Here is a 26,764-nt window from a genome sequence, read left to right as displayed (position 1 = left end):
CAGAGTAAGAAATTGACAGACACTATGTAAGCTCCAACCAAGTTTATTCACCCATTGGGTAAATACAGCTGCATAAGACAAAAACTATTTCCACCAGTGGTAATAAACTCAGCAAAAAAAGAAACGTCCCCTTTTCAGGACCCTGTCTTTCAAAGAGAATTAGTAAAAATCCAAATAACTTCACAGATCTTCATTGTAAAGGGTTTACACACTGTTTCCCATGATTTTTCAAGAACCACAAACAATTAATTAAGCTTACAGACGGTAAGCAATTAAGATCAGTTATGAAAACTTAGGACACTAGAGGCCTTTCTACTGACTCTGAAAAACACAACAACAAAAAAAGATGCCCAGGGTCCCTGCTCATCTGCGTGAATGTGCCTTAGGCATGCTGCAAGGAGGCATGAGGACTGCAGATGTGGCCAAGGCAATAAATTGCAATGTCCGTACTGTGAGACATCTAAAACAGCGCTACAGGGAGACAGGACGGACAGCTGATCGTCCTCACATTGGCAGACCACATGTAACACCTGCACAGGATCGATACATCCGAAAATCACATCTGCGGGACAGATACAGGATGGCAACAACTGCCCGAGTTACACCAGGAACGCACAATCCCTCCACCAGTGCTCATACTGTCCGCAATAGGCTGAGAGAGGCTGGACTGAGGGCTTGGAGGCCTGCTGTAAGGCAGGTCCTCAACAGACATCACCAGCAACAACGTCACCTATGGGCACAAACCAACTGTCGCTGGACCAGACAAGACTGGCAAAAAGTGCTCTTCACTGACGAGTCGCGGTTTTGTCTCAGCAGGGGTGATGGTCGGATTTGCATTTATCGTCCAAGGAATGAGCGGTACACCGAAGCCTGTAATCTGGAGCAGGATCGATTTGGAGATGGAGGGTCCGTCATGGTCTAGGGCGGTGTGTCACAGCATCATCGGATGGAGCCTGTTGTCATTGCAGGCAATAGCAACACTGAGTTACAGGAAAGACATCCTCCTCCCTTATGTGGTACCCTTCCTGCAAGCTCATCCTGACATGACCCTTCAGCATGACAATGCCACCAGCCATACTGCTCATTCTGTGTGTGATTTCCTGCAAGACAGGAATGTCAGTGTTCTGCAATGGCCAGCGAAGAGCTTGGATCTCAATCCCATTGAGCACGTCTGGGACGTGCCTTGGTGGAAGAGTGGGGTAACATCTCACAGCAAGAACTGGCAAATCTGGTGCAGTCCATGAGGAGGAAATGCACTGCAGTACTTAAAGCTGGGGGCCACAACAGATACTGACTGTTACTTTTGATTTTGATCCCCCCCTTTGTTCAGGGACACATTCCATTTCTGTTAGTCATATGACTGTGAAACTTGTTCAGTTTGTGTTTCAGTTCTTGAATCTTATGTTCATACAAATACTTACACATTAAGTTTGCTGAAAATAAACACATTTGACAGTGAATTAACTTGTTGCTGAGTTTATGTATCTCCTCCTCCTCTCTAAACATGACATCTTTATTGCTAGGCAGGAAGTTAAGTGATACGGGCAATAAACTGTTCCTTCTTCCTTAATGTGACCTGACCTCGACCCCCGTTTCCTCACTAATCCACAGCTCTCCACCCTTATCGTGTGTGCCTGCCAACATGTGATCGTCTTCCCTGAACTCAGTACATTCCAAGCTTAATTGCTTCTACCATTTACAATCCTCCTACAGATACCCATTAACTTCTGGTGTATAAACCAGACTATGGCACTCATGTCTCTAGTATAAAGATTAACAATATTTAAAGTTTAGAAATCCAAACCTATCAATACTCACCAGACATGTCATCAATTGAGCATGTTTGGGATGCTCTGGGTTGACAGCATGTTCCAGTTCCCGCCAATATCCAGAAACTTCCAAAAGCCATCGAAGAGGAGTGGGACAACATTCCACAGGTTACAATCAACAACCGGATCAACTTTATGCAAAGGAGATGCATGAGGCAAATATTGGTCACACAAAATACTGACTGGTTTTCTAATCCACACCCCACTATTTTTTTCTTTTTACAGGTACCTGTGACCCAGTCATGTGAAATCCATAGCTTTGGGTCCAATTAATTTATTTCAATTGACTGATTTCCTTAGAAGAACTGTAACTCAGTAAAATCTTTGAAATGGTTGCGTTTATATTTTTGTTCAGTTTATATGAAAAGGAGAGGCGCTATGCAGGTGTGAATGGCTTCAAAGTCAAACAAAAAGGTGAAAATATAGTTCATTTATCTGAGAAGATTGAGTGTTGCCATTTCATTATACTGTTGTACAGTGCATTCAGAGTAGTATTCAAACCCCTCGACTTTCCACATTTTGCTACGTTATAGCCTAATTCTAATGGATGAAAAAATATTACCCTCAATCTAGACACAATGCTATAATGACAAAACAAAAACAAGTTGACATTTTTGCAAATGTTTATAAAAAATTAAAAAACTGATGACATATATAAGTATTCATTCCCTTTACTCAGTACTTTGGCAGCGATTACAGCCTCGAGCCTTCTTGGGTATGATGCTACAAGCACGGCAAACCTGAATTTGGGGAGATTCTCCCATTCTTCTATGCAGATCCTCTCAAGCTTTGTCAGGTTGGATGGGAACTATTTTCAGGTCTCTCCAGAGATGTTCGATCAGGTTTAAGTCCGGGCTCTGGCTGGGCCACTCAAGGACGTTCAGAGTCTTTTCCCGAAGCCACTCCTGCATTGTCTTGGCTGTGTGCTTGTCCTGTTGGAAATCAAATTGTATTGGTCACATAGACATGGTTAACAGATGTTATTGCGAGTGTAGCGAAATGCTTGTGCTTCTAGTTCCGACGGTGCAGGAATATCTAACATGTAATCGAAACAATTCCAAAAAACTACCTAATACATGCAAATCTAAGTAAAGTAATGGGATAAGAATATATACATAAATATATGGATGAGCAATGACAGGGTGGCATAGGCAAGATGCAATAGATGGTATAAAATACAGAATATACATACGAGATGAGTAATGCAAGATATGGTGAACCTTCGCCGCAGTCGGAGGTCTTGAGTGCTCTGGAGCAGGTTCTTATCAAGGATCTCTGTACTTTGCTCCGTTCATCTTTCCAGGATCCTGACTAGTCAGAGTCCCTGCTGCTGAAAAATATCCCTGCAGCATGATGCTGCCACCACTACTCTTCACCGTAGGGATGGTGCCAGGTTTCCTCCAGAAGTGACACTTGGCATTCAGGCCAAAGATTTCAATCTTGGTTTCATTAGACCAGATAATCTTGTTTCTTATGGTCCGAGTGTCCTTTCGGTGCCTTTTGGCAAACTCCAAGCGGGCTGTCATATGCCTTTTACTGATCAGTGGCTTCCATATGGCCACGCTACCATAAAGGCCTGATTGGTGGAGTGCTGCAGAGATGGTTGTCCTTCTTGAAGGTTCTCCCATCGCCAGAGGAACTCTGGAGCTCTGTCAGAGTGACCATCGGGTTCTTTGTTACCTCCCTTCTCCCCGATTGCTCAGTTTGGCCAGGCAGACAGCTCTAGGAAGAGTCTTGGTGATTCCAAACTTCTTCCACTTAAGAATGATGGAGGCCACTGTGCTCTTGGGACTTTCAATACTGCAGATTTTTTTGGTACCCATTCCCAGACCTGTGCCACGAAACAATCCTGTCTCGGAGCGCTACGGACAATTCCTTCGACCTCATGGCTTGGTTTTTGCTCTGACATGCACGATCAACTGTGGGACCTTATATAGACAGCTGTGTGCCTTTCCAAATCATGTCCAATCAATTGAATTTACCACAGGTGGACTCCAATCAAGTTGTAGAAACATGTCAAGGATGATCATGGAAACAGGATGCACCTGAGCTCAATTTCAAGTCTCATAGCAAAGGGTCTGAATACTTATGTAAATACTTATGCAGATTAATGAGGCATTTAAAAAAAAAAATTTTTTTTTAGAATAAGGCTGTAACTTAACAAAATGTGGAAAATGTCAAAAGGGGTCTAAATATTTTCCAAATGCACTGTATGGTAGCCCTTTTCTTGAACCACAATATGAGCATACAGAGCAATGGCATTGGTTTCTTACCACTTTAAATAGTAAGTTAGAACTCAAATCCAGTGGTAGTCAACTTTCACATATTTTTGAAATCGTACCTGCAGCAGTAAAGACAAAATTCACAACAAATGCAACCTTTTGAAATGAAAACAGAAATGTTAAGACCGAACCAATATAACTACCAAGTTACCTTGTAGAGAAATGGTAACCCTTACTTTTCTGCAGAAATATGAAATAGTTGTGGTGCTAATTTGTGCAGTTGTTCAGAAATATTAGTGTTGTTTTTCTTTCAAAATCTAAAACAAAATTAGAAGCTTTGAATTTCTACACAAACAAAAATAACCTAAATAATATTTCCAACATTTGAACAATATTTGGACGGATGTTTATTTAAACAGTAAAAACTATAACACCTCATGAAGAGAACACTAAAGAATTCCTCAGCCCCCAACCTGAGCAAATCTTCTACTTTGAAGATAAACTAGATGATAGGTCACCGAAATTAAATCATAATACTCTGATGTATGGCTACATATGAGCAACTAAAAGTGCCTTCATAATACGATAAACGTTGTAAACTTAAGTGTCTTAAGGCAGGGGTGTCAAACTCATTTTGTGCCGTGGTCCGCATTTGGTCCTCAACGAGGTCTGGAGTGCCGCGCTGAAAATGTATTACATTCAGCGATGTAGTGATAACAAAAAACAAAACAAAAAGTTGGTGGGTAAAACTCTGTTCACCAGTCACGGTGAAGAAAGTAAGGCTCCCAACACTTTCAATGCATTTTTCCTCAAAAAGGTGGGTATGCCGATAATCATTTCTACATAGTTTTAGTTTTGGTCATTTGAAAGAATATTGAGTTTGTCTTCGTCCTCCCCTCCCCCCAAAATGTTATATGATTTAGTAATTGTTTAACTCAAACCCGGGCTGTATGTTTGACACCCCTGGCCTTGATTTAAACTTAGAACCATATTTTGGTTGCGCTGTTTCTCAGTACGGCCCCATATCTACACTGAACAAAAATAGAAACGCAACATGTAAAGTATTGGTCCCATTTTTCATGAGCTGAAATGAAAGACCCCCGAAATTTTCCATACGCACAAAAAGCGTATTTCTCTCAAATTTAGTTAGTGAGTGTTTCTCCTTTGACAAGATATTCCACACCTGTCAGAGGGCTGGATTAGCAAGAAGCTGATTAAACAGCATGTTTATTACACAGATGCACCTTGTGCTGGGGACAATAAAAAGGCCACTAAAATGTGCAGTTTTGTCACACAAGGCCACAGATGTATCAAGTTGAGGGAGCGTGCAATTGGTATGCAATCTGCACGAATGTCCATCAGCGCTGTTGCCAGAATTGAGTGTTAATTTCTCTACCATAACCCTACGTCGTTTTGGAGAATTTGGCATTACGTCCAACCTGCCTCACAACCACTTGTATGGTGTCGTGTGGGAGAGCGGTTTGCTGATGGTGGCTGTGGTGTTTTGGTATGGGCAGGCATAAGCTACGGACAAACAATTGCATTTTAATCGATGGCAGTTTGAATGCAGAGATGGTGACGAGTTCCTGAGGCCCATTGTTGTGCCATTCATCTGCCGCCATCCCCTCATGTTTCAGCATGATAATGCACAGCCCCATGTGTACAGATCCGTGCTTGCGTCAATTCCTGGAATTCCTGAAAATGTCCCAGTTCTTCTATGACCTGCATACTCACCAGGCATGTCAGCCATTGAGCATGTTTGGGATGCTCTAGATCACATATGTCAGAGTCAAGGCCCGCGGGCCACATCCGGCCCGCAAGAAGGTTTTTTACGGCCCCTGGGATGATCTTGATTTATTATTAGAACCGGCCCGCAGCAAGCCGGCAGCCCGCAGATCTTTTACACGCACCAATACTACATTTCCCACAATGCAAAGGTGACGCACCGAGCAGTAGGCTGCTTCATTTCAATATTTATTGGCACAGCAGTCGTCAGCATCACAGTAAAATTAACTTTCAGATACCCATCAAAAATGGCAAAACGGAAGGTGGATACTGAGAACCGGGGGTTTCAAACAAGGTGGGAGTCGGAGTATATGTTCACGAAGGTAGCTGGAAAACCTGTGTGTCTTCTGTGTGGAGAAAGTGTGGCGGTACTGAAAGAGTATAATCTGAGACGACATTATGAAACGAAACACGCGGACAAAAACAAGAATATGGACATGGAACAAAGGCTACAAAAGGCAGAGGAATTAAAACGAGGCCTCAAATCTCGACAGGCTCTGTTCAAAAAGCCAAATCACAAGGCCAGGCTGCTGTCAAGGCCAGTTTTATTTTGGCAGAAGAGATCGCTAAATCAGCCCGGCCATTTACGGAGGGGGATTTCATCAAAAACTGCATGATTAAAGTTTGTGACGAAGTTTGCCCAGAAAAAGGCAACTCTTTTTAAATGTGAGTCTGAGCAGAAACACCATTGCCGAGAGAGTAGACCAGTTGTCCATCAATCTAAAAGAGCAGCTTGTGAAAAAGGGAAAAGATTTTATTGCATATTCCTTGGCTGTGGATGAGAGCACCGACATTTCTGACATTGCCCAGTTGTCAATTTTCATCCGCGGAGTGGACTCCAACCTAAGCGTGACAGAGGAGTTTTTGGCTTTACGTCCTATGCATGGCACAACTACGGGGCATGATTTGTATGAAGAGGTGTCAAGATGTGTAAATGAGATGGAGCTGCCTTGGGAAAAACTCGTGGGTTTGACAACCGACGGAGCACCTGCGATGTGTGGACACAGGAGCGGACTGGTGGCGAAGATACGGGAAAAGATGCAAGAGGAAAACGCGACAGGTGAGCTGACAGCTTATCATTGTATCATACACCAGGAAGCGTTGTGCGGTAAAGCCTTGAAAATGGAGCATGTAATGAGCATCATCACGCGCACAGTTAACTTTATCAGAGCCAAAGGTTTGAATCACCGCCAGTTCAAGGCATTTCTGACGGAGTTAGAAACGGAGCATGGTGATTTGCCTTATCACACAGAGGTGCGATGGCTAAGCCAGGGAAAGGTGCTTCAAAGATGTTTCGAGCTTCGTGAGGAGATTTGTCTGTTCTTGGACAGCAAAGGGAAAGACACAACACAACTCCGAGACGAAATGTTTCTGTGTGAAATGGCTTTTCTGTGTGACATTACGAGTCATCTGAATGCAATAAACTTGCAGCTGCAGGGTCGGGATCGTGTCATCTCTGATATGTACAGTACAGTGAAGGCATTTAAAACCAAACTGACTCTGTGGGAGACGCAGATGCGGAAAGAAAATTTGAGCCACTTTCCCAGCTGCCAGACCATGAAAGAGAAGCTCTCTACCAGTGCGTTCCCGAGCACACAGTTGGCTGATAAAATAGGTATGCTTGCCGCTGACTTTCGACGCCGATTTGCTGACTTTGAAGCACAAAAAAGCAGGTTGGAACTGCTCGGTAACCCATTTGCTGTTGACGTGGAAAGCTCACCACCAAACCTCCAAATGGAGTTGATTGACCTCCAATGCAATGATGCACTGAGGGCAAAATATGCGGCAGTGGGTGCTGCGGAGTTCGCCCGTTTCCTCCCCGGCACAATGCCCCAGCTGCGCATCCAGGCTGCTCAAACGTTGTCTATGTTTGGCAGCACATACCTGTGTGAACAACTGTTTTCTTTGATGAACCTGAACAAAACATCACACAGAAGTCGACTTACTGCTGAACACCTCCACTCAATTCTGAGGATTTCTTCAGCTCAGAGCCTTACCCCGAACATTGATGAACTTGTGGAAAAGATGGGACACCACCAAGTATCACCCTCAACCTCAAACAAGTGAACATTACTGTGCAATCACATATTTAGAGTTTTTACTCAGTTCAAGTTTAAAAGTTAAAATTTAATATTTGTTTTCACTGCATGTTACTTCTCCTTAAACAAAGTGTTGTTTTTGATTAATAGATTTTTGCACTTTATTTTTTTGTATTTCAATCCAATTATATTTTAAAAATATTTCAGTTGAGTGGATGATAGAAAATTGCTATTATTGTTTTTTCTTTGAAGTAAATTTAGCCCACTTTTGCTAAAATAGAAAATATAGTCTACTGATGGTGCCTTGAATACCGGTTTCTTTCATTTAATGTTCATGTTATGGGGATATTTATATAAAGGAAATTTGTCTTTTGTGTCTGTTGAAAATTAAAGATTACTGACAGAGCCATAAGAAAATATTGCTTTATTTATCTGATCATATTGTAATATATTTGTTAGGTTTTCAGTAGGTTCAATTAGGTTCACTAGACTATATGCGTCATTTAAAAATTTTCAATGAACATTCGAACAGTCCGGCCCTCGTCTTGTAGCTGATTTTTTTATTTGGCCCTCCGTCCATTTGACTTTGACACCCCTGCTCTAGATGGACGTGTACACCGGTGTGTTCCAGTTCCCGCCAATATCTAGCAACTTCGCACAGCCATTGAAGATGAGTGGGACAAAAGTCAACAGGCCACAATCAACAGCCTGATTAACTCTATGTGAAGGAGATGTCGCGCTGCATGAGGCACAACAGATAATGACTGGTTCTGTTCCATGCCCCTACATTTTTTATTTTAAGGTATTTGTGAGCAACGGCTGTATATAGTATTCCCAGTCATGTGAGATCCATAGATTAGGGCCTAATGAATTTATTTCAATTGACTGATTTCCTTATACGAACTGTAACTCTGTAAAATCTTTGAAATTCTTGCATGTTGTGTTTCTATTTTTGTTTCAGTATAGCAAATTGAATGCAATCATATTGCATGTGAAACTAACTTTTGCATAAAGTTAGAAACATTAAGAATTAAAAATTCAATTTTACAATAAAAATGAACACCCAGGGCAATATTGAGTTGCTTTACAATGCAATCTCAGACCATTTACATCACATTGTTTTTAGACAGCTACATTTCATAATGCACGATAAAACAGCCCTTCCAAACCATGAAACAGTCTTGTTCCACTCAGTACCTGAAGCCCCCTCCACATTGAAGAAGCAGCCTTTAGCACTTGTGTTTTTGAGAACATTTAAACATACAGGAAGAAAAGAGATCCTGGACTCACTATTGTTTCATCTCACCAATTCATAGAATGTTGAGTGAAACAAATGTGAAACAGAGATAAATTCAGCCTGGAGGTCCAGGCTAGAGAAGAGATGTAAATGTAGTTTTACTGGAGGAGGGAGGGTGCATCCATTCTGGGGCCCACGGGAGCAGCCATCTTGGGGCCCGGTGGCTCAAGAGGAGAAGGTGGCAGTGAGGATGGCCTCGTTCTGCTGGTGGTGGAGCGTTCCGATGCCCACAGCCGGGGCGGGCAGAGTAGGCCGACTCACCGACCGGAGCTGGAGGAAGAGTAGAGGGAGAAAGAAGGTTGGCAAATGAAAATGGTCGGTTAATATTTTATTTTTTAAATCAAACCCAGTCAAATATACAGTGTACAAAACATTGGGAACACCTTCCTAATATTGAGTTGCACCCCCTTTTGCCCTCAGAACAGCCTCAATTCGTCAGAGAATGGACTCTACATGGTGTCGAAAGCTATCCGCAGGGATGCTGGCCCATTTTGACTCCAGTGGATTTAAGTTGACATCGATAAGCACTCATAGCTTTCACCTGGATTCACCTAGTCAGTCTGTCATGGAAAGAGCATGTTTTGCACACTTAGTTTATTGTGCATGTTTGATATCCACTACATTGCAGTCGGAATGTACAGAATCACTGATCTACAACTCATTATCTGATCAAATTGAGTAATTCTGAGCCTCCCCTTCCTTGCTCAAACTGATCCCCTCAAACACAAACAGTTTCTCTGATCATTCAGGACTCACCTTGCAGGCCAGCTGCTTCTCAAACCTAGGGGCCACGAAGGACCAGGGGCCCATGTTCTGGGGCTCCTCCTGGCTCCAGACGAACTCTGTATGGGACACAAACACATGAAGAAGATTACATTAAAAAAGAATCTTGAAGATGGCAAAATACTAGGGATGGGGACAGTTATATCAAATATCTTAAATAATATCATTACATTTTTCGAATTGTAAAATCCTTTCAAATGCCCACCCCTACCAAATACACTTCACAAAATGATGAATTGATCCGATGCTGCTGCACAATCTCTGGTAAGCAGTGTTGAACAGTAAAAGCCTAATCCTGGAATAAAAAAAGCGTGCTAAATAGAGAATCTCCATTTTTAAACCAGGGTTAATGTGTGTCTGGGAAACAGGCCTATAGTGTCTGTGGTAAGAAGTAAAGACCAGTGCAGGCCAGGGGTCACTTAAATACATTTGTTGTTGGTATACTTGGATAAAAGCAACTGCAAAGTGGCATTTTGGATATTAGATGTTTGAGTAAAATAGTGACCAGGTCAGGTATAGCCTACCTTTGGCATTGGTGTACTTTGTGAGCTCCTGCTGCAGGGCTTCCAGAGGGAAGGGACACAGCTCCTCCAGTCTGATCAGTGCTGTGGTCTGAGTGGCTGCGGATGCCTCCCTCTGCTTTCAACAGGGCATAGTAGTGCTTCCCTGAACACAGCACCACCTGCTGGACACTACAGGTATAGCAGGAAAGGACCGTTTTTAAAGCAGTTTTGGGTACATACTGTAATGGGTTGGGTCGATTGCATTGGAGTTCAGCCAACCCTGGAAGTTGCAGCATGTACAGATGTAGCTACACTTTACTATTTGAGCTCGTAAAGTGACACCATAACACAAATGACAACATTTTTAAATGGAGATACACTTATCAACAGGAAGCAGAAGAGAGGGTGTAATGTTGTGGATACTTCCTTTACCTGGCTGGTGTGACTGAGGTGTCACCAATCACAGGTTTGAAAGAGGTTCCAGGAGCCATGTCAGCCAGACTGGATGTTGCTCCCTACAGGTAGAGACAGGAACTCATCAACTCAGTCACCAAATATCACCATAAACATGTTCACAGTAGCCCTGTTTGAATACCTTCAAATGAACCCTACCTTTTTTCTCTCCTTGAGGAAATCATTGCTATGACATGGTAAGATTGGTGGCAGCAATACAGTGGAAACCATGCCTTCAGCTAACCACTCACTCACCTACCGATCAGTGTTTACCCGAAGGGGGAGAGGAAGGATGCATTTGAAAGGTATTCAAAACAGGCCCATTTAACTCTAATGGCTTGTATTAGATGTGTTATTGAGTAGCTTACAGAGAAACGGAGCAAAGTCTTGGGCCCAGCAACGATGAGCGGCTTGCGGAAGTTGCGTATCATCTGTCGTCTCAGCAGGTGGAAGTACTGTGCTGGAGTCGTAGGGTTGACCACGCCCATGTTGACATTGTCACCATCCACCCCCTCCTCCTTACTGTCACACAGCTGGGAGAAAGAGAAAGAAGAGGAGATTTAGACACAGATACAATAAATATTACAAGAGACAGCGAGTGAGTCGACAGCGGTATACAGTAGCTATAACAGAGGTAATTGTATATGGTATTTTTAGAGTTATTTGTTTCCAAAGAGTAGCCCTGGGCTCTTAAGTCTGTTCTCCTAATTTCCCACTGCCACAAAATGCAGAGTAGAAGATCAGAGGTTCCCCCACTCCTTTAAAATTGTTTCCATGTGATTTGTGTTCCCCTCTTCACCTGTAGGAACCTCTCCATGCGGCAGGAGGAGTGTTCAGGTCCTGCTCCGTCGTAACCATGGGGAAGCAGGATCACCATCCCACACTGCAGCAGCCACTTCGCCTCGCCTGGAAGAGAGACATTTCAAATCAACACCGAGTGGAGCCAGTATGTAGAGTCTAACGTTTATGAAGGCTTTATGAATGCTCTATAAAGCTTTTATATTGAAGTGTAGAACATGATTTACTGATCACGTTGACCAAATATCCAGTTTAATCTTAAATGTATACTAAACAAAGTGTTGGCTCCATTCCATGTAGCCCCTTTCCCCTAGCCCTTGTTAATCTGTGTTCACAGAACTGAAAGGACTTGATAGGTGTTCGCCAGGGGCTAGAAGGAAACTGGTTTATGATATTCAAGTATCTGCAACCTCAAAGGAGGTGACCTAAAAATAGCCCTTGGCTGACTTCAGAAAGTTATTGACCAGAGTATCAGCATTCATTACCTCCAGAGAGGAAGGTGTCGAATATGATTTGAGCTCCGTTGAAGAAGTCTCCAAACTGAGCCTCCCAGATAGGCAGTAGTTTAGGCTGGGCGATGGCCATGCCATACTCAAAGCCCAACACGGCCTCCTCAGACAGGGCACTGTTGCACACCTAGAACACACACACACGCAGAAGAGTGCACGCTGTATTACAGGTGGGTGTTCATGACACTCTTATACAACTTAGAAGTAAAGCAAGTAAACAAGTCATGAGGTCCAAGCCTCAAGTGAGTAAAAAGGGTTGAATCTCAAGTCCCAAGTCGTGCATTGTAAGTGCAAGTTGAGTCCCAAGTTATTTTGTATCAAGTCTCATTGTTTTTTCTCTCTTCTCTCTCGTTGCAATAACTCATTATTTACCTCCATGAATGCTTTCTGTTCAGGGTCTATGTGATTGAGGGGGATGTACATGTCATCTGTGTCTTGACAAACTATCATGGCATGTCTCTGACTGAAGGTGCCCCTACCAACATCCTGTCCACTGATACAAATGTTGAACCCTGCAAAACAAATGGAAAACAAAACTCATTCTTACAGCCAGAGACATGAGAATTACATATATAAATGACAAAAAATTACTATACATTTGTAAGTATTGCCATAGTATGGTAATAACAGGCCTGGAAAACACAAATCTATCTAACGAGCAATTACTGTAAAAATGGTTATCTATGAAGATCAATCCTTTTACACATTACCATGCAAACCCTTAAATTGTGCTGCCTAGGATACTCCAGCAACTAAAGTGGATGCGGAACCAGGCCAGCTCAGTACAGCTTGGTTTGGCTCAGTAGTGTAAAAAGCCGTTGACTGACCTTGGCAGAGCAGAGAGCCAAACGCCATGGCCTCAGCAGTGGACCAATCCAGATTAGTTCCATTCTCCACCTTCGCACGGCGACCCTGAGAGAACACAACAGATCTGTTTATTTGAGCTTCAGAGTTTTTAAAACATGGACAACAATGGAGCCCTTTATCCCTTTTCCCCCAGAGTCAGATGAACTTGTGAATACCATTGTCTCTGAAATCCCGAACTATCCCTTTAACTCAACACCTAGCAAACTTGTAAAGTGGTTGAGATGTTGGTGTAATGGCTAAGGTGTTGGGTTGACAGTCGGTGGACCTGGGTTCGAGTCCCGGGGTGGACCTGGGTTCGAGTCCCGGGCAGGACCCCCCCCAACCCGAATTAGCTACAATATATATATATATATATCTCCTGTAATTGTTATTACCGCCACATGAATCTTCCCAATGTGGCTGTGTAGCTGGACCTCTTCGGGTATCTCCACAGACTTAGCCCCTACATACTGCAGCAGGGGGACAGGCACCCCCGTGTCCCAGTGGGTGACTCTGGCCTGGGGCTCCTCCAGGCCTCCCCAGCGACCCTGTAACAACAACTTTATAAGTCCATTTATTACAGCAGAGAATGGAATTCGGTCTCCTGTTAGTTTCGCAACACTCCAAAAAGCACTCCTCACCAGACCTGGGAACAAACATTTTGAGCGTTCGCTTGTAGTGCCAGATGGGTGGGGTTTGCACTTTTGCAACACAATGATTCCATTGTGCCAGGTAAACTCAAACCCAGCTAAAGTATGTGAAATGAGTGCACATCACAGACCTGGTGGGTGGTGGGCTGTATAAGGTCATGTTGGCCAGCTTGTCGTTCAGCATGCCGTAGTGGGCTGTCCTGATGGCACCACACTCCTCCCCTGTCATCAGGCCCTCTGAGATCAGCTGGTCAGCGTAGGAATCTGGGATGCTCTTCCTGGAGCTGGGGGGGGGGGGGGGGGGGTGAGAAGAGGGTAGGATGTCATGTTTAGTTATTGGTTGTTATTTCGGCATTGTTCTATAATTAAGGGAATATCAACGGCAAGTAATGTAAAGCAAATATGCAATTGTAGGTAAACAATATATGCTTTTGTTCATAGTTGTGGGGTGTTCCCCGTTCAATACAATGAGGTAGTTTCTGGACAATATTTCTGTCCATTTAGTGGACCCCTTTTGGCTCAAGATCAGCCAGAGAGGGAAAAGTATAGCAAATAAACTGAACTCACCGGATAATCTTGTACATGGCAGGGTTAGTGAAACCAGGTTTGTCTAGCTCGTTGTGTCCCCACCGTCTGTAGCAGAGCAGGTCCAGGATGACATCCTTCCTGAAGCGTCTCTGATACTCTACCGCCAAATGTGTGGCACGCACCACCTCCTCCGTATCATCACCATTCACATGGACCACAGCACAGCCCACCATCTTACCTGGAGAGGGGAGAACACACACATAGTGAGATAGAGGAGTATTGAAATTCCCATTAAAAAATGGATTTGTGATTATAATTCCCATAAAGATCTATTATAGATAAAGCGATAGATTTCACATACCAACATCACTGCAGTATAAAGATGATCTCCCTCTCGCAGATGGAGTTGTATAACCCACTTGGTTGTTTACAATGAGGTGGATGCTCCCACCGACTCTGAAGTGGGGGAGTAGTGAAATGGTGAATGTCTCTGGAACAATCCCTTGACCAGAGAATGAGGCATCCCCATGGACCTGAGAAAAGTAAGCGGAGTTTCCACAATGATCACCAGGCTTGAAATTCTGAAAATATCTTGACAATGGATAATGTCCCTTATGTCCCTATAAACTGTACTTCAGCGTAATAATCCCTTCCTACTATCCCTCTCTTTTACATATTGTACTACACGTGCAAGAGAAATTCACGAGAAGGCAATTAAGTATACTATTCTATAGCAGTGTTACTCAGTGAATGCGTTTCTAGTACAGGGGTGTCAAACAAACAAACAAATATATATATATATATATATATATATATATACACACACACAATACCTGGAGACATACGACTTTATTCCCAGGCTGTGCGTTCTCGTCTGGTGAGTAGTCTCCCTCCTTTTTGAGCTGCTGCCGGGCCCTGGTCTTCCCCTGGGTGACTGGGTTGATGGCCTCCAGGTGGGAGGGGTTGGGCAGCATGGTCACTTTGAGGAGGTGGGCAGCACCGAAATCCAGCTCTACAGAGGAGGTAAGGTGGGAGAGGACGTCACCGATGGAGGGAGAGTCCGCTGGGAACTCACTGAGGCCACACATCTTACGGAACATCAGCTGGGGGTGGAGGGAGAGAGGCACATGAAATAAATAAATGTTATACTGGGGTTCCATATTTCACCTCTCTCAAAACCTGTTCACCTCAGTAAGAAAAACAACAAAATTCAAGGTCAACATCCACAGAAACTTTTTACGGTCACTTTCTGATAAGGTAACACTGTATTCTCTCATCTTCACACTGCATACGGCATTTCAGCTGACAATTACATGGAGTTTATTGGTAATCCCCAGTAAGTGTGGTTAATTCAGGTAAACATTACAGCCATGAATTTGACCTGAAAGTGATCAATAGTGTCTGAACTCTGACCTCTGGTGGGAACTGCAGCAGCCCCGTGAGGAGGTTGAGTCGCCCGCGATGAGGCATCCCCATGACGATGTCCGTCACCCCACTGTGGGACAACAGGCGGAACATCTCATAGAACACCCCCATCATGCTCTCTGCTCCCTCACCACCGTAACGCTTCACCGTGGAAAACTTGTTTGCCAGGAAATTATCAAACTCCTGAGGTAACAAGATGAAACAGGTAATTTCAGGTTATTGTAAAAAGAGAATGTGTTCTCAATGACTCATCTGGTTAAATAAAAGCAAAATACATAAGTCAGCAAGATCAGTCGTTCTTGGAAATAGGATTTTTTTTAAATTAACATTGATAAAACCAGTACCATCACATTCTCGCTGATAAGATCATGACTTTATTCCCACCGAAAAACGTTAAACAAGATGCCAATTAGTCTGTTAGATAAGATACACATTTTCATTAATTAGGCTATGAAAACGTAATTCGGCTGTAATACTGTGTGCCGACGTCGACCTTTGACCCATCTACCTGTGACTTCAGCAGGAGCTTAGCCAACTGTCTCCTCTCCTCTGTGGTCTCTTTCTCTACCCACTTTTACTTCTCCCCCCTCGCTCTCTTCATCCCCATCCATCCACCCATCTACCTGCGACTCCAGCATGAGTTTGGCCAACTTTTTCCTTTCCTCCGCCGTAAATTTCTCCTTCTTCAACTCCTCGAAGCGGTCGGCGAGCCACACCCTTTCCTCCAGACTGGTCAACTGACTGGTCTCTATGGAAATGCGGCCACAGTAGGCATCCTCCAGGTAGGCAACCACCTCCTCCACTGACGCCTCAGCCTTACCAAAGTGACGCAGTCCTGGAGAAGAAAGGAATTTATGTAGGAGATAATGAATTTCAGGTCAGTTGGAAAATAGCACGTCTTTTTTAGGAGGACCTGGTTGGTTGCAAATGCGTTGCAGTATGGGACATGCTAGTCTGCCTGCTTGACAAAGAAACACGTGTGCATAATTCTTTATCTACATGAACACAGACTAAAGACCAAGAGCTCTGATAGTCTGACAGGATGAGGCGTGTGTGTGTGTGTGTGACATAATTCCTTATCTCCATGAATGGGTATCATAGGAACCCTCAATCAATCAATGGTATTTTTCACATCGGCAGTCACAAAGCGCTTGTACCATCTAAATCATATCCACCAAGTCACATGCACTTTCATTTGATTTATCTACTAATTTGTGAGTGATGATAGTATCTCATACCGCAGTCATTACTGTCATCGAAAATGCCTCATCCCTGGAGACACCATCCACTCAAACCGAGTGCCTGTGTTAAACACATGTGCTGTGAGTGAGTCACCACACAAATGAGCAGTTTGGGGCACTTAAAGGCAATGATTTCCTTCAAATTGTTATTGGTGCCATACTATTGCAATGGGTGGTTTAACAATTCAAATGTTGCGTGATGGGTTTTACATGGACTTAAAAGGGTAGGAAACATGAGTTTTTACTCACCAAAGTAACAACACAGTGGTCAAAGACTAGGTCATTTGTAGTCACATTCTGGTTAGCTATAAGTAAAAAAAGTTGTTTTGGGTTTTTTACATATTTATTAACTTATTTCCGGGTATCTTCTACCCATAATGCACTATTTCTTAACGTCATATGGAGAATCTACTCTGCGTTAGCTATCTTGAGCTGGCTAACGTTAGCCACTAGCCATGCAAACAGAGTGCTGGCAGTGCTGAGCTAAAACAATTGTCCACCACACGGTTCAGTTGTCAGAGAATTGAGCACTAAATGCATCTGGGCATTGCATGCATATACAGGTCCTTCAGAAAGTATTCATACCCCTTGACTTATTGCTAATTTTGTTGTGTTACAGCCTGAACTCATTATTTTCCTCCCATCTACACACAACACCCCATAATGACAAAGTGAAAACTTGTTAAGATATATTTGCTAAATTATTGAAAATGAAACAGAAATATCTGATATACATTAAAAAAAACGTATTTCACCTTTATTTAACCAGATAGGCTAGTTGAGAACAAGTTCTAATTTACAACTGCGACCTGGCCAAGATAAATTAAAGAGTTCGACACATACAACACAGAGTTACACATGGAATAAACAAACAAATTCAATAATACAGTAGAACAGGTCTATATACAGTGTGTGCAAATTAGGTAGGATAAGGGAGGTAAAGGCAATAAATAGGCCATGGTGGCAAAGTAATTACAATATAGCAATTAAAGACTGGAATGGTAGATGTGCAGAAGATGAATGTGCAAGTAGAGATACTGGAGTGCAAAGGAGCAAGATAAATAAATACAGTATGGGGATGAGGTAGTTGGATGGGCTATTTACAGATGGGCTATGTACAGGTGCAGTGATCTGTGAGATGCTCTGACAGCTGGTGCTTAAAGCTAGTGAGGAAGATAAGTGTTTCCAGCTTCAGTGATTTTTGCAGTTCGTTCCCGTCATTGGCAGCAGAGAACTGGAAGGAAAGGCGGCCAAAGGAAGAATTGGGTTTGGGGGTGACCAGTGAGATATACCTGCTGGAGAGCGTGCTGCTATGGTGACCAGTGAGCTGAGATGAGGCGGAGCTTTACCTAGCAGAGACTTGTAGATGACCTGGAGCCAGTAGGTTTGGCAACGAATATGAAGCGAGGGCCAGCCAACGAGAGCATACAGGTCGCAGTGGTGGGTAGTATATGGGGCTTTGGTGACAAAACGGGTGGCACCGTGATAGACTGCATTCAATTATTGAGTAGAGTGTTGGAGGCTATTTTGTAAATGACATCGCCAAAGTCGAGGATCGGTAGGATGGTCAGTTTTACAAGGGTATGTTGGCAGCATGAGTGAAGGATGCTTTGTTGCGAAATAGGAAGCCAATTCTAGATTTAATTTTGGATTGGAGATGCTTAATGTGAGTCTGGAAGGAGAGTTTACAGTCTAACCAGACACCAAGGTATTTGTAGTTGTCCACATATTTTAAGTCAGAACCGTCCAGAGTAGTGATGCTGGACGGGCGAGCAGGTGTGAGCAGCGATTGGTTGAAGAGCATGCATTTAGTTTTACTAGCGTTTAAGAGCAGTTGGAGGCCATGGAAGAAGAGTTGCATGGCATTGAAGCTCGTCTGGAGGTTTGTTAACACAGTGTCAAAAGAAGGGCCAGAGGTATACAGAATGGTGTCATCTGTGTAGAGGTGGATCAGAGAATGACCAGCAGCAAGAGCAACATCATCGATATATACAGAGAAAAGAGTCGGCCCGAGAATTGAACTCTGTGTCACCCCCATAGAGACTGCAAGAGGTCCGGACAACACGCCCTACGATTTTACACACTGAACTCTATCTGAGAAGTAGTTGGTGAACCAGGCACAGCAGTCATTTGAGAAACCAAGGCTGTTGAGTCGAAACCCTTGGCCAGGTCGATGAAGACTGCTGCACAGTAATGTCTCTTATCGATGGCGGTTATGATACCGTTTAGGACCTTGAGCGTGGATGAGGTGCACCCATAACCAGCTCTGAGACCAGATTGCATAGCGGAGAAAATACGGTGGTATTCGAAATGGTCGGTAATCTGTTAACTTTGCTTTCGAAGACCTTAGAAAGGCACAGTAGGATAGATATAGGCCTCCAGCAGTTTGGGTCTAGAGTGTCTCCCTCTTTGAAGAGGGGGATGACCACGGCAGCTTTCCAATCTTTGGGAATCTCAGACGATATGATAGAGAGGTTGAACAGTCTAGTAATAGGGGTTGCAACAATTTCGAGCAGATCATTTTAGAAAGAGAGGGTCCAGATTGTCTTGCCCAGCTGATTTGTAGGGGTACAGAGTTTGCAGCTCTTTCAGAACATCAGATATCTGGATTTGGGTGAAGGAGTAATGGGGAGGCTTAGGCAAGTTGCTGTGGGGGGTGAAGGGCTGTTGACCGGGGTAGGGGTAGCCAGGTGGAAAGCATGGCCAGCCGTAGAAAAATGCTTATTGGAATTCTCAATTATAGTGGATTTATCGGTGTTTCCTAGCCTCAGTGCAGTGGGCAGCTGGGAGGAGGTGCTCTTATTCTCCATGGACACTACGCTACAGGATGCACATTTCTGTTAAGAAAGCTAAGGCTAGCTTTTTCAAACTGCCTGTGTATATTTGTTCCTAACTTCCCTGAAAAGTTGCATATCACGGGGACTATTCAATGCAGAATGCCACAGGATGTTTTTGTGCTTGTCAAGGGCAGTCAGGTCTGGAGAGAACCAAAAGCTACATGTGTTCCTGGTTCTACATTTTTTGAACGGGGCATGCTTATTTAAGATGGTGAGGAAAGCTTAGATTGTAGGATGGCCGGGGTGTTAAGCATGTCCCAGTTTAAGTCACCTAGCAGCACGAGCTCCGAAGATAGATGGGCAATGAATTCACATATGGTGTCCAGGACACAGCTGGGGGCAGAGGGTGGTCTATAGCAAGTGGCAAGGGTGAGAGACTTGTTTCTGGAAAGGTGGATTTTTAAAAGTAGAAGCTCGAATTGTTTGGGTACAGACCTGGAAAGTAAGAACTCTGCAGGCTCTCTCTGCAGTAGATTGCAACACCGCCCCCTTTGGCCGTTTTATCTTGTCAGAAAATGTTTAAGTTAGGGATGGAAATTAAGATTTTTGGTGGCCTTCCTAAACCAGGATTCAGACACGGCTAGGACATCCGGGTTGGCGGAGTGTGCTAATGCAGTGATTAAAACAAACTTAGGGAGGAGGCTAACGTTAACATGCATGAAACCACAGTTAGAGGTCAACAATGAAAGCACCTGGGGAACAATGAAGCACAAATGAAAGCACCTGGGGAATAGGAGTGGAGCTTGGCACTGCAGGGCCTGGATTAACCTCCACAAGAGGAACAAATGAGGAGTAGGATAAGGGTACAGGCTAAAGGCTATAAGAAGGAGCAGGTTTCTGGGCGCAAAAGAAGGTTTCTGAACAAAGGAGGAGTAGGATAAGGGTGGGGCTAAAGGCTATAAGGAGCAGGTTTCTAGGTGCAATAGAATAGATTCAAGGCATAATGTACAGACAAAGGTATGGTAGGATGTGAGTACACATCGATCCTAGTCCTGTATTGACGTCTTTACTGTTTGATGGCTCGTCTGAGGTCGTAGCAGGGTTTCTTATAAGCGTCCGGATTAGTGTCCTGCTCCTTCAAACTGGCAGCTCTAGCCTTTAGGTCAGTGCGGATGTTGCCTGTAATCCATGGCATCTGGTTTGGATATGTACAGTACAGGTCACCGTGGAGATGACATAGTCAATGCACTTACTGTATTAATGAAGCCGGTGATTGATGTGGTAAACTCCTCAATCGGATTACTTCCAGAACATATTCCAGTCTGTGCTAGCGAAACAGTCCTGTACCTTAGCATCCGCTTCACCGGACCACTTCCACAGGTACTTTGTGTTTGAGTTTTTGCTTGTAAGCAGGAATCATGAGGATAGAGTTATGATCAGATTTGCCAAATGGAGGGCAAGTGAGAGCTTTGTATGAGTCTCTGTGTGTGGAGTAAAGGTGATCTAAAGTTGTCACCTCTAGTTGCACAGGTGACATGGTGGTAAAAATGAGGTAAGATGGATTTCAGTTTCCCTGCATTAAAATCACCGGCCACGTCCGGATGTGCATTTCCTTGCACAGATCGTTGAGTGTGGTCTCAGTGCCAGCATCGGTTTGTGGTGGTAAATATACAGCTATGAAAAATATAGATAAACTAAACTGAACAAAAATATAAAAATGCAACGTGCAACAATTTCAAAGATTTTACTGAGTTACAGTTCATATAAGGAAATCAGTCAATTTAAATGAATTCATTAGGCCCTAATCTATGAATTTCACATGACTGGGAATACAGATATGCATCTGTTGGTCAAAGATATCTTCAAAAAAAGGCAGGGGCGTGGATCAGAAAACTAGTCAGTATCTGGTGTGACCGCCATTTGCCCCATGCAGCACAACACATTTCCTTTGCATCAGGATCAGGCTGTTGATCGTGGCCTGTGAAATACTGTCCCACTCCTCTTCAATGTCCGTGCAAAGTTGCTGGATATTGGCGGAAATTGGAACGCGCTGTCGTACCCGTCGATCCACAGCATCCCAAACATGCTCAATGGCTGACATACCTGGTGAGTATGCAGAAATGGGACATTTTCAGCTTCCAGGAATTGTGTACACATCCTTACGACATGGGGCTGTGCATTCTCATGTTGAAACATAAGGATCTCGTCACAGTATCTCATTCAAATGCATTCAAATGGCCATCAATAAAATGCAATTGTGTTAAGCTTTTTGTGCGAATGGAAAATTTGGGACCAACACTTGACATGTTGTGTTCAAATTTTTGTTCAGTATAGTCCACAGCTTATCATAAAGTAGTCTAACAGAGAATGCACTCCAGCTGTTGTTACCAACGAGACAAACACCTACCCCCTTAACCTTACCCAGCTAGATGTACAGTACCAGTCAAAAGTTTGGACACCTACTCATTCAAGGGTTTCTCTTTATTTTTACTCTTTTCTACATTGCAAAAATTATGAAGACATCAAAATGATGAAATAACTGATATGGAATCATGAAGTAACCAAACTTTTTAAATGTTAAAGAAATCAAAATATATATTATATTTGAGATTCTTCAAAGTAGACACCCTTTGCCTTGACAGCTTTGCACGCTCTTGGCATTCTCTCAAGCAGCTTCATGAGGCAGTCACCTGGAATGCATTTAAATTAACAGGTCTGCCTTAAAAGTTAATTTGTGGAATTTCTTTCCTTCTTAATGCGTTTGAGCCAATCAGTTATGTTGTGACAAGGTACAGTACGGCTAGTATACATAAGATAGCCCTATTTGGTAAAAGACCAAGTACATATTATGGCAAGAACAGCTCAAATAAGCAAAGAGAAACGACAGTCCATCATTACCTTAAAACTTGTTAGGGATAGGGTGCAGTTTTCGGAAGTTTGGATGACTGAGGTTCCCAAAGTAAACTACCCGCTACTCAAGCCCAGAAGCTAGGATATGCATATGCAAGGTAGTATTGGATAGAAAACACTCTAAAGTTTCTAAAACTGTTAAATTTATGTCTGAGTATAACAGAACTGATTTGGCAGGCGAAAACCCGAGGACACTTTTTTTCTGTTGACCTGCCAGCCAATTCAAAGGTTAAGCTATTGAAAACAAAGACTTCCGCCTCCCAAATTGCAGTTCCTATGGCTTCCACTAGATGTTAACAGTCGTTATACATGATTTCAGGCTTGTTTTTAGAAAAGCCAACGAGGAAGTTGTTTGTCCTCAGGGAGCTCTTTGGCAAAGCTAGTCTCACTGCGCACGTGACCGAGGGAGCGCGCTGCGTTCTTTTCCTTTCCTATTGAAAATAGTTCGCTCTGTATGAAATATCGTTTATTTAGATATTAAAGTACCAAATAATGAATTAGAAACGTTGTTTGAACAAAATTTACTGGTAACTTTTGGACCTCCTATGTCTGCATTCTGAACGGGTGGATTACTGAACTCAATGACGCCTACTAAACTGACTATTTGTGATAAAGGAATTTATCGAAGAAATTGACCATTCATTGTGTTCCTGGTACTCCTGTGATTTTGATCAGAGGAAGAATTGATATAGTGTTCGTTTACCAGAGATGGTAATGTGAAGAACAACATGATCTGCACCAAAATCAAATTAGGATAGAAACGCTAGGACAACGAGTGTCCAAGTCCTAAAATTCTCCGGTAGAATGCCCTGCTTTTATTTAATCACACTCACAACCATAAGCTATTGTCTGTAATTAGCTCGCCATTAACTTTGCCAGCTAACGTAACGTGTCTTTAGTATTATGCCCATTAAAAAAAAGATTGTGCACAGGAGGTTCCGCGCTCCCTGTTAAAATGTGCTTTTTTTAATGGTTCAGCTGTACGCTTCTTTATTGCCAAATTTGTTATATGCAACGTTTTTTGGAACACGTTCTAAAGAACATTATTGAGAATAATACCATCCTCATATGAATCTCCCAATAGACCACATAGCCTACCAGATGTGTTGAGGGGTCCTTGTACAGCCCCAGTCAACATGTTGATCTCTGGCACAGTGTCCTCCACAGGGTCCTCTGGCAGTAGAGGGTTAATTTTAGCAGCCTTGTGTCCATGTGCTCGGTATGCCTCCACCAGGCGCATGAGACCATGATCTGTGTAAACAGAACAGCCTTTTTAAATGTCAAGTTGATGTAAAAACTGATGTATTTAAATGAATGCATCTATTGTTATTGTAAAATGTGTAGAAAAAGTCAATAAAGATGAAAAAATAACATTTAAAAAAGACATGGGGTAGGAGGATATACCTCTAGGCTATGACAAACAGTCTACAGTTAAATGCAAATTAAAGCAAGAAGTAAAAGTGTATGATATGCAGTGACAATAAGGAATATAAGAACAACTCAACACTTAATCTCTTCTGCAATTACAATAGGTGAATTGATAGACCTAGAATCAGTTATAAAATGTAGAATTCACTTTGTGCAAAGGATGCTTAGTTGTTTTCCCATTGAAAAAGACAATGATTTAGGTTTAATGTTCATTATCTACAAAACATGAGCTGTGTTCGAATACCCATACTAACATACTGTTTCTTTACTGTAATTTCCGGACTATAAGCCGCTACTTTATTCCCACACTTTGAACCTCGCGGTTTATACAATGACGCGGCTAATTTATGGATTTTTCCTGCTTTCACAACATGCCGCCAAAAAACTGAACACCGTCACATAATGTGACGTAGATAGAGCGCGCTCAAACTCCCCATCATTCTGATTACGGTAGTAATTTTGTCACCCTCATCATGGCAAAGACATGGAGAAATGCATATGATGCAGCTTTCAAGTTGAAGGCGATAAATCTGGCTGTAGGAAAAGGAAATAGAGCTGCTGCATGGGAGCTTGGCCTTAATGTGTCGATGATAAGATGTTGGAAACAGCAGCGTGAGGAAATGACTCAGTGCAGAAAGACAACAAAAGCTTTCAGAGGGAAGAAAAGCAGATGGCCCAAAGTATTTGCAGCCACTCGACATCAGTGTAAATCGTGCATTTAAGGTGCTCCTTGTTGTTCAGTGGGAGGCTTGGATGACAAGTGGGGAGAAATCCTTCACTAAAGCGGGCCACAGGCGAAGAGCATCTTATGAGTCCTGACAACGTGGAGCATTGTCAAAAAATCCACTATCATCAACGGGTTTCGAAAGGCTGGACTGCTGCGTGTTGAAGGGGCAGCATGAGCTCAGCAGGGTATTTGCCTCCGGATGAAAGTGAGGAGAGCGACAATGAAAACGATCCAACATCGGATGAAGCAATTCTGAGGCTATTCAACTCCGACACCGAAGGAGATGACTTCAGTGGTTTCAGTGCACAGGAGGAGGAAGATAGTTACCAATGACTTTCTTGGTAGGCTACTGTTTTAATTTTTGTTACAAGCCGTGTTTCGTTAAAGCCTATTTATTTTTGTTACAAGCAGTGTTTCGTTTAAAGGCTGTGTAAAGTTCATTTGTTTCAATGTACCGGTAGGCACCTGCGGCTTATAGACATGTGCGGCTTATTTATGTACAAAATACATATTTTTTAATAATTCAGTGGGTGCGGTTTATATTCAGGTGCGCTTAATAGTCCAGCAATTACGGTATTTTAGTATACTGTAAACAAACAGTACCGTTTCAGTTGAGCGTACTAGAGCGTCGCCTGTCTACTGGAAGTTGATGTTGTTATGCAACCTCTTGCTAACTTGATTGCATAACAAATGACTAGGTAAAAATTGTACGATTTCGTGTGTGTTCATCAATTCAATCTGGAGTGCCAGAGTGCGCTCTGGTCGTTCGCATATCCAGAGCATGGTCAGATTGTCTGCGCGTAAATTCAGAGCGTGAGTAGAGTTGATCCGAGCATTCAACGGCAGTCAAGCACCCAAACTAACTGGCTAATGTTTCGCTAGCTACTTCCAGAAACAAATGAGAGAACATGTCATAATTAGTCAAACGAATGAATTTGTATTCGCTCTCGTCTAACTTCGGCAGCAATTTCCTTCCAATGTGAAAAGCTATGAAGCCACGCCCATTTTCCGAAGAACGAATTATACGGAACCCAAACCCAAATGTATTTTGTCCCCCACACCAAACGCGACCATGACACGCAGGTTAAAATATAAAAAAAAACTCTGAACCAATTACATTAATTTGGGGACAGGTCGAAAAGCATTCAACATTTATGGCAATTTAGCTAACTAGCTTTCATTTTGGCAACTAACTATACCATACTATGACCAATTAGCATGCTATATACTCAATTCACATCACAAATAGTACGGTTAGTATGAGTATTTGAACAGAGCTCTAACTGACCTTGATTGAGTGTAGCGATATGGTCGCTCTGCAACTTCGGGTCCCCCTGGATTTTTTGTGGTCGGTAACCGTAGACTCCTTTTTTGGTGTGATATAGACAACCGACGACCGGGCGCGCGACACTCAGAGAAACTTTGTTAACGCAGTGCAAGTTTTTCAAGAATAGTAGCACTGACATGATTTTAAATGAATAAAATAGGTCAACACGAGTTAGAAACTTACACACACTACAGAACGTCAGCCATACTGTTTGACAAAGAAGGAAGGTGACACCCCACTGCAAGCTGATTGGTTGAGCCGCCGGAGTACTTCGCCAAAAAGACAATACATTATGTTCAGTGGTTTGGCCAAAGTGCAGAATGGTCAATGACAGACAAATATTCTAAAATTTAAATTAATATTTTCTAGAAATAAGCATGGAATAATTGATGAGAGAACTCATTTTCAAGAATAACTTAGGAAAATAACTTTTATATTTATATACAAGAATAACTTAAATATTTGTTATTACCTTGCTTAAACAGAGTGATGCTTTGTGCCTATTCTGTTGCAAAACGTGCCTTGAACGGAAGCTTAATCAAAGGAGCGAAACGGGGAGGGAACTATTCGAATGTGTCCAATATGAGCTCTCGTTTTCGTTGCAAAACGAAACTGTTTGGACTGATGATTAGGCCTACAGTGTAGTATAGAAACTGTGGCGTGGTCGTGCAGCAAACGGATGGCATT

The 26,764-nt window shown here is 42.9% G+C and overlaps 1 protein-coding gene across 1 annotated transcript; it reads right to left on the bottom strand.

The window, feature by feature from the left end:
• Positions 1-27: 27 nt before the first annotated feature.
• Positions 28-26,736, bottom strand: LOC115109716 (2-oxoadipate dehydrogenase complex component E1-like). The gene is given in 21 exon segments (XM_029634980.2): positions 28-2,761; positions 9,275-9,442; positions 9,929-10,014; positions 10,480-10,597; positions 10,599-10,647; positions 10,891-10,973; positions 11,280-11,444; positions 11,711-11,817; positions 12,195-12,345; positions 12,591-12,730; positions 13,046-13,130; positions 13,460-13,624; positions 13,842-13,998; positions 14,282-14,480; positions 14,604-14,775; positions 15,076-15,345; positions 15,656-15,850; positions 16,291-16,502; positions 23,694-23,846; positions 26,039-26,346; positions 26,550-26,736. Coding segments are annotated over 19 exon segments (2,790 nt in total). The 5' UTR covers positions 26,217-26,346; positions 26,550-26,736; the 3' UTR covers positions 28-2,761; positions 9,275-9,337.
• Positions 26,737-26,764: the final 28 nt, after the last annotated feature.

This window comes from Oncorhynchus nerka, linkage group LG25 (genome assembly GCF_034236695.1).
Source record: "Oncorhynchus nerka isolate Pitt River linkage group LG25, Oner_Uvic_2.0, whole genome shotgun sequence".
Lineage (NCBI taxonomy): Eukaryota > Metazoa > Chordata > Actinopteri > Salmoniformes > Salmonidae > Oncorhynchus > Oncorhynchus nerka.
The sequence above is the reverse complement of the archived record's forward strand: the minus strand, read 5'-3'. Positions and strand labels throughout refer to the sequence as shown.